Source organism: Oppia nitens, unplaced genomic scaffold (assembly GCF_028296485.1).
Source record: "Oppia nitens isolate AA-2021 unplaced genomic scaffold, nextdenovo-longstitch-racon4-pilon3 scaffold12_pilon_pilon_pilon, whole genome shotgun sequence".
Classification (NCBI taxonomy): domain Eukaryota; kingdom Metazoa; phylum Arthropoda; class Arachnida; order Sarcoptiformes; family Oppiidae; genus Oppia; species Oppia nitens.
The window spans coordinates 2,560,496-2,570,793 of record NW_026533191.1 but is presented as its reverse complement, the minus strand read 5'-3'; the positions used below and the strand labels follow the sequence as shown (position 1 = coordinate 2,570,793).

General features: G+C 21.5%; 1 protein-coding gene across 1 annotated transcript; it reads left to right on the top strand.

Moving 5' to 3' along the window:
- Positions 1–5,070: 5,070 nt before the first annotated feature.
- Positions 5,071–8,796, top strand: LOC128954893 (uncharacterized). The gene is made up of 5 exons (XM_054300501.1): positions 5,071–5,601; positions 6,345–6,497; positions 6,789–7,366; positions 7,705–8,185; positions 8,783–8,796. The coding sequence occupies exons 1-5, from the start codon at positions 5,100–5,102 to the stop codon at positions 8,794–8,796; spliced, it is 1,728 nt and encodes a 575-aa protein (XP_054156476.1). The 5' UTR covers positions 5,071–5,099.
- Positions 8,797–10,298: the final 1,502 nt, after the last annotated feature.

Sequence of the window (10,298 nt, the reverse complement as noted above, 5' to 3'; positions counted from 1 at the left end):
TTGAAACACACTATGTGTGTGTGTTTAATATCGTAAATTATAAGTGCAATTAAAGTCATAATCGTTGTATTTTTTTTACCGGACAACAATATACAGTATATATATATATAGTACAATAGTATGCTACTATATTAATGATAGTTAGATAATATAGTATATTGTATATATGTTATAATAATATTTTTGTTTTGTTTGTTTGTATGTACCGGTATATATATATTGTATATTACATAAAAACTATATACAGTATTTCCCTTTTTTTTGAACGATACTGATAACAACAACAATATAGGAAATATTTTTTTATATACAATAAGTAAATAATTTTTGGAAAGTTATTACATTTATAATATATGTTCAACTGGGTATATATATATAACATAATTAGTATCAAATCCAATATAGTATATATATATATATAAATAAATATATATATATATAGTTGTACATCATTAAGCTAATAATTATGACCTCAAAAAAAATTATAATTAACTTATAATTAGATATATGTGAACAACAATAATAATATTTAAAAATAAATAAATAATAATTTTTAATAATTAATTTATAAATTGAAACTTTTATATATATTAATGTTGACTAATAATTAGTCAAGTACAATTATTATTAGTATTAATTATATTGAAATTATACTATGCTAATAAAATAAAATAAATTTCAAAACAATTTATCTCTAATGTAAATAATGACTATTTGTTTATTTGTTTGCTAGTGTAATTTAATTATTAAAAAAATAAAATAAATAATACAGTAAACTCCCAGTAAAAATATTTAATTACAATCAATATATATATATATATATATATATATTTAAAAATCTATTTAATATATATAAGGTATATATATATATTAAAGAATATTCTTTAATAACATTTGAAATTATTAATAAATTTTTATTTTGCAATATATATGATGAATATTTTTTTCATGTTAATACATATTATTAAACTTATAATTATTTTTTTCATAATCTATAAAATCATAATCATTATGGTTAGCAACGACAACAACAACATTAAAAAAATACAAAATAAAGTTTAGTAAAAAAATTTGCATAAAATGTTAATTATAAGTATGATTTATACAATTTTTTGTTGTTGTGATAAAACTTTTTTTTTCGGTTAAATATTATCGTAATGTTAGACAAACTAATAGTATTATTTTGTGCTAACTCAAGCAGATTTATCATTGAATAACAAAATAAATAATTATTTATACACACTTAGTCAAACACACACACATACACACAATCATACAAAACATACACACACATACACACACATACACACACATACACACACATACACACACATACACACACATACACACACATACACACACATACACACACATACACACACATACACACACACACACATACACACACATACACACACATACACACACATACACACACATACACACACATACACACACATACACACACATACACACACACACACACACATACACACACATACACACACATACACACACATACACACACATACACACACATACACACACACACACACACACACACACACACACACACACACACACACACACATACACACACATACACACACATACACACACATACACACACATACACACACATACACACACATACACACACATACACAAACACACACATACATACACATACAGACACACACACACACATACACACACATACACACATACACACATATATACACACACACACATACATACACACAAATACACTAACATACAAATAATATACATATATATAAGTAAAGTCAAAATTTAAATAGTTAAATCATGTGTTAAAATTAATTAGTACACTATCAAAAAATTAATTAGTACAGGGCAATTAAATTTCTCAAAACAAAAAAAATAACTATTAATTTCCACCACATATGTTAAAATTTTATCATCATTATTGTTGTAATTGTAATATCATATAAATTTGTTGTTGTTTGTATGTTAATTTTTTTTATAGATAATAGTAATTTTTAATTATAACAATTACTACAGTATTATTATCATATTAATAATATTAAAAATGAATATATGTATTATATATATATATTTGTAATAAATTTGGTCAATGGATTTTGTGACTGATAGTTACAATTTTTTTTTTTTTTTTGATACAAATAGTTTTTTACAGTATTTTTATTTTATGTTGAATTATAATCCCATTTGGCATAACATTTGTTGTCAAATTTTTTTTTATAAAAAAATTAATTTTTTTATCCCCAAAAATAATAAAAACATTCACAAAACTACTACAAAATTTTTTTTTTCAGTAAATGTCACGTCAAAGTCAGAGACTTTTTTTATATATACAGTAATAAATTGAAAGCAAAAATTTGTTTTAAATTTTAAGATTTATTTAGTTTTTGTTGAGTTTAAGTCACGTATATATATATATATATCGTTTGTTTGTTTTTAGCCACAAATCTATTACTATAAATACAATATATACCTAAATTTTAAGTTAGTGTAGTTTTTTTTAAGTATATATATATATACTATTGTTGGTACACTTATCTTAATATTAAATAAATTTTTATTTTAAAAATTTATATAAAGTATAACTTATATAATACCGTAAATATATATACTGTATATAAATATAACTAAAAAAAACATAAGTAGTATTTTCCTATAAATATATAAACTGTAGTTTTCAAAAATGCATTGTATTTATAATATCATATATATATATATATATATAAAATGTAAAACTAATCTGAAAAATGTTTACCTAAACAACAAAAAATACATTGAAAAAATACACACAAATACTTTAAATGTATAGTATTTTTTATAATACATAAACAGTAAACATAAAAATGTATTTATAATATATATATATATATATATAAATATGAAATAACTTTTTATTTTATTTTTTGGATTATTTACTTTAAATAATAATAATAAAAAATAACATATATTTGATTATATTTTTTTACAAAATAATACACATACATATATATAAACATTTTATGGTTTAAAAATATATATTGTATATTTTATATATATATAATGTATATATTATTATTTATATGTCTATATTTCCTAAAAATATATAACAAATAACTATAGTTTTCATAATTTATATACATTTTTATAAAATTTATATATAAAACATTTTTACATTCATATTATTTTTATGTCAAATTATTATGTATTTACTCTATATATAAAGCTATTTACAAATACTTTACATTAACATAAAAATGTTTTATTATTATTATTATTATTATTAAAAATTGTAGTTTTTAATTAAATTTTTAGAATATATTAATAATTTTTTTTCATTTCATTTTAATCTATATATATGTAAAAATATTTTGCAAAAATATTATTAATAAAAATATTTAGTTTATAAAATTATTAAATATTAAATTAATAAAATATTTTTTTTAGAAAATAAGTAAATTTATTTATTTTTTTTGTATTTTTTAATAATCTAATCAACATTATCTGTGATGCATTAAAATAAAATGTTAATTTGTAATTATTATTATTATTATTTTTTAATTGAAAACTATGCATGCATAACTAAATATTCATTGATAATTATAATGGTTAGTAACAAAATGAGATAAATAATTATAATAAATACATTTTTTTAACATTATATATTTACTATAATTATTATTAGTAGTAGTAGTAATATTATCATTACCTTGATAAAAAATAATTAATAATAATGTAATTTTAGTTTTTTTTAAGTAATATAATTTAGTTTTTATTTTAAAATTTTTATATATTATAAAATAATAATAATTTATTGCAAATTTCTATTATTATGATTATTATTATAATATAAATAAATTACTCTTTATTTTCTAAAAATAGAAATAATTAATTAAATTTTAATTTTCTAAACATTTTTAAAAATTATAACTTTTTTTAAAAAAAAATAGATGATAAATACTATGACTACCTAACATATACACACTATCACTCATTTAATATGTTTTATCAACTAATATATTGTTTGTTTTGTTTTTTTTTGCTATACAAAGTGTAATACACTTAACACACACACACACACACACACACACACACACACACACACACACACACACACACACATACACACATAAATTAGTGTTAATACATACATACATACATACTGTACATTAATTACATACATAATATTTAATACATTGTAAATAATCAATTTATAATTTCCAGTGAATCATCTGGCAATATATATAAAGTGTTATCAAACAAAGTTTTATTATTTTATTTTATATTTAATATATATATATATATATATATATATATATATATGTTTTATTTTAAGGCTAATATACGCGATAAATCATTGTGCGATAACAATACATACTGTTATTTTGTTAGTTATAAAATGTCAACTATTATATATATGAAATTTAATATATATATATATAAATAAAATTTATTGTATTAAATATATTATATTACATATTATATATACAAAAATTATATATAAGTATAATCAGACATTTTTTTGTCAAATATTATTATTATTATTATTATAGTAAAATAATTAATGTTTTAAAAATAAATAAATAAAACAATACAATGCATTTTATTATACGGCAATTAAAATAATAATAATAATTTAATAATTAATTTATTGCTTAATAAAAAAAATCTAAATTATATGTTATTTGATTGTGATATTTGTTTATTAATTTATTATATCTATTTTTTTTTTGATTTATTATCATCATAAAATAATAATAATAATAATTTTTGTTGTCTGTTATTGATATAGTTTATATATAATTATAATACAAAATATTTTAATTGCAATTATTTTTTTTTAAACAGTATATATTATTTTAAACATGTATATCATATATAATATTAACTTACACAATATTAATTAACGTGATTTATGTATCAATTAATTAAAAATTAATTTTAATATTAAGAAAAAATAATTAAATTTTTCTAATTGTGTTAATAATAATAATAATTTTTTTTCGTATAAAAAATAGTGATAATTATATTTGATAAATACTATAATAATAATAAAAATACAAGTGTCCCCCACCCCTACCTCACCAAAAAAAAAAATTATGACAACTACTCAACCATCATCTAAATCATCACAACCTCCTCGTCCCGCAACCGGACAGGTGGTTGGCATTACCTATACGTTCAAACACTACTACTGGTTCCTGCGTTTGCTAACTGTTGAACTCTATCTGTTTGTCTTTACGTTTGTCAATACTATGAAACGTGTCCTAACGGATCAGTTAGTCGAAGATAAGGTATGTCTACAATACTATCACTATCCTGAGGATTGGTGCCGTCAAATGCATACAATGCCCGATAGTATACTATCCGATGATGAGGACAGTAGCCGACAATGGAAACAGTCGGTACTGGACGAGTCGCGTAAAGTTAGACTATATAAACTGGCCATGTCGGTACTGCCGTTGGTACTGGCCACCATGCTAATTGGCCACTGGACCGATACTTATATTAAGGGCAAAAAATATGTATTAATTTTGGGTGCGATAGCTACCATTGCCGAGTGCGGCATACTGGTGCTCAATGATTATTATTTTGATTGGTGTAAGGTTATTTATGATATTATATACAATACTATAATATAATTTATAAAGTTTTATATATATTAATACTATAATACATAATGTTAATTGAGTTTTTTCTTTAAATAATAATAATAATTATTTAATTAATTAATTAATTAAAAAAATTGAATTATAACTATTACTAACTATTAATATAGTTAATTCATAAAAATATATAAACATCAAATTTTAGTTGCAATTAAATTTTTACAGTTAGTAAATATAATAGTAAATTAAGGAATAAATAATTAATTTTTGTAAATAAAACAAAAAAATAATAATTAAATTAATAATTACTAAATTAACTATGAAATTTATGATTATTATTATTATTATTATTATAACATTACTATTATTAATATAATAGTTTTAATAAAACAAATTTAGTTTAATATTTTCTGCAACTAATTATATAACTAATTCAAGAATAATATATATAGACTACAAATTTTATATGCAGTTAAACTTTTAAAGTTTTTTTTTTAAAAATATTTACAGAATATTTATTAAAAAAATATTGTATAATATAATAACTTTTTATTTGACTATTTGAAAATTTTGACAAAAATAATAGTAACTAAATTAATTATGATATTTATGATTATTATTATATCATTACAACTATTAAATAATATTAATCACTTATTTGTGATTTATTGCTGTATATAGAAATTTATTAAATAATATTATTATTATTATTCCCACCACCCTATCCTCAAATAGCCCAATACTACATATTAATATCGTATATACCGGGCATTATCACTGGTGGCCTATTTGCACTGTTAACTGGCATATGGGCCTACATACTGATGACCAGTCCATCGCATATGATTACCATTAGGATAGCCGTTGCCGAGATTGTCAACCTATTTGGTACGTGTAGTCACGTATTATTATTATTATATATAATTTTGTTTTCATGTATTAGTGTCTGATGTTTATGTCTGTGTACGTGTGTGTGTGTGTGTATGTGTGTGTGGGTGGGTGTGTGTATTTAGTACTGATTGAACTGTCACCACACTAACAAATAATTAGCTAATTTATATTATATAAGTGTCTAACTAAACTACATGCTATCAATTTGTTATATCTATGCTATCTCTCTCTCTCTCTCTCTCTCTCTCTCTCTCTCTCTCTCTCTCTAACTCTAATTGTTTATTAAAGCTCAAGCACTGGGCACCTATGTGGGCGCCTGGATGCTTGATAGGCCTACATTTTACGAACCCAGTGGCCAACAATTGCACAACTATTCCGGTGTGTACGCCATAGGCGGTGTCTCGTTCGCTGCCGTACTTGTCTGGACAGTCCTAATGGTCTACGAGGAACACCATATCAAGGTATGGGAGCAACGATTCAATACCGCGGTAACAACCGGTGATACAGTTGATGGACACAACATAGACGGCGAGAACACCGCCAACAATCGGGCCGAACATAAGCTTCGGCTGTTTGAACGCTATCGACACATACATCCCTTAAAACTATTGCTTAATCTGAGAAATGGTCACAAAATGATGGCCAAAATGTTTAAATTGAGACCAAATTATGGCCGATGCCAGATATGGCTACTGTTGTTATCGCTAACAATGTGGACAGCGGCCAGTACGGGTCCGCTAGTTTTTATGTATCAATGGTCAGTACGGGTATACTCGTGGGATGTCCACACCTATAATAATCATTTAGCTATTGAGTACGTAATACGTGGTTGCGGTACTCTACTAGCGATTCCCATATTATTTCGGGTAAATATATATATATATATTATAAAAATAATTTACTAATAATTTACTAATAATTTACTAATAATTTACTAATAATTTACTAATAATTTACTAATAATTTATTAATAATTTAATTTTATCTTTAATTTTAGTATTTTTTGATGATAACTAATGATAACTATTTATTTTGTTATATTATTTTTTTTCCAAAAAAATAATTAATTAACTAATTAAATATTTTGCTTACAAAACAAACAAAAATAATCTCTAAATAAATATTTTTAAATAACATATAAAATATATGTATTTTTCGCTTAAACAATTGAAATTGAAATTTTCAATATTTTTTCTTATATTAGTTTCTACAACTACGGGACACTACCCTATCGCTTATAGGACTGGTATCTTATGGTACAATGTGTCTAATACGTGGTATATGGCAACACGATCAGGCCTACTATTATTCGATAATACCCGGCTGTCTGGGTGCCTATGCTGTTATCGGTTTCAGGGCCCGACTATCCAAGCTTCTCCGTCATCACGAAATGGGCAAAATTTTTTCACTATTTTCGGCTTTCGAGGCCAACACCTCATTGGTTAGCAACGAAATCTACAAACTGGTCTACGAAAAGACTGTAGACCTGAGCGGCTGTCAGGGTCTGGCACTGCTACTGACAGCGCTGGTAGTCTGTATACCGTTGGTTGCCTTGTTTTGGATACACTCCTACACTGAGGAACCGGATCATCACAATAGTCGTTGTAACGATTGTAATGGTGATGATAGTGGTAGTGGTGGTGGTGTTAGGGACAGGTATGCTGGTAATGGTGGTGGTGGTGACGGTAGAAACATTAATAATAATAATAATTTTGATGATAATAATGATTTTAATAGGATTTATCCTAATATTGTTAATCAATATGATTGGCGCACTAATCATAGCTATACTGTTGATAATCATAATCATAATTATCATAATAATAATAATAATAATGTTAACAATCATAACAATACTAATAGTAACTCATTTGAGATGCATTAGTGATACTAATAATAATAATTTTAAAAAAAATATTGTAATAATATACTGGAAAAATTGTATTATTTTTTTTATTTATTTTAAAAAAGATTAATTTAAAGTATTTTTTTCAAATAACATTTTTTATAAAATAAATTATATAAAATTAAATATAAAAATTATATTTAATATATAATTCTCTTTATTGTTAAAAAAATACAGTTTTTTATATTTATATATTTTTTATACTGTATTTTTAATAATAATAATAATACTTATTATTATAACGATTTATTTTAAAAAGTAATAATATAAATAAAATAATATTTATTATCAAAAAAAATAAAAATAAAATATCTAATAATTTAATTTGTTGATCTAATAATAACACTAGAATATTTATCCCTGGTTAAATTGATAGACAATTTAATTTAGACAATTTATTTTATTGCCATTACTATTACTGTAAATTCAATTTGCTTGATAACACCGTTAACTAATTTATAGTTTGGATAATAATAATAATAATAGTAATGTTAAAATAAATTGTTGTGTGTGTGTGTGTGTGTGTGTGTGTTATAAATAAAATTTTGATTTTAAAATAAAAATATTTTTTATTTAATAAGAAAACTTTTTTTTTTATTTGGTAAATTAAATTATGTTTCTATACTTATATACAGTTAGAGATGGGCAAATAGAAAGTTTCTAATAAATTTCCCTGAGAAAGTTTCTAGAAAGTTTCTCAGTAATAAATTTCTATAGAAATTTAACTTTTTTGTTATACTATGGGATCCCCATATCTATAGATATTGTAAAACTATAAATATATTAATGAGACACTACTATACATATAATATTATACTATATAATGTAGATTACTGTATAATACTAATATACAAATGGGATACCTATATTAAGAATTATAATTATTTAATAATAATCAGTTTTGTAAAATTTTATTCACCATTTTATTATACCATAGTTTAATATAATTAAATAAATTAATTTTTTACTTTAATTAATAATTAAAATACTAATAATAACATTTAAATATTACTTATAAAAACAATGATAAAGATAACAAATATCGAGAAAACAAAATTAACCATGGGGATCCCATAAATAAAAATTTCTTTTAGAAACTTTCTAGAAATTTCTCTATTATTTTATAAATTTCTCTTTTTTGCCAACACTATATACAGTTCAAATATATTTTATGCTAAAAGTAGTTAAAAAGTTTAATAATATAAATAATATTTGAAAATGTATTTAAATTAATGTAAATCTCATTATAAATATATATATATATATATATATATATATATATATAATAATGTATGTACTATTTGTGTGTGTGTGTTGTGTATATACATATACATATGTGTGTATGTATATGTATATATGTGTGTATTTGTCACATATAATTAATATCATATTTAATATTAGATTATTACTAATATTTTTATTATTTGTGTGTAATATTTGATAAAACATTTGCTTAATGCACACGACATTTGCATAATTTAATAATATAAATGATAAATATTATATATATATATATATATATATATATAGTATATATCTTATATAAATTATGATATTTTTTCTGCTCGTAAATCTTAGCAAATATTAAAACTATTTTTGTTAATATTATCATATTATTACATATTGTAGTTAATATATATATACTGTACAGTATATCTATAAAATTATAATTTATTTTTTTAGATTTATTTAATTATTTTATTTATGATTATTAGTTAATAGCCGTCATATTTGTAAATCAAATAAATATTCAGTCAATAAAAATATTGATTTTTCAACAAAAAAAACAAAATTACATTAATGTTTGATAAATTAATTTTATAAATTCATAGTAATCTATATTAAATAATAAAATTATTATTATTTTTTTGTTGATGAAAAATATTTTATTA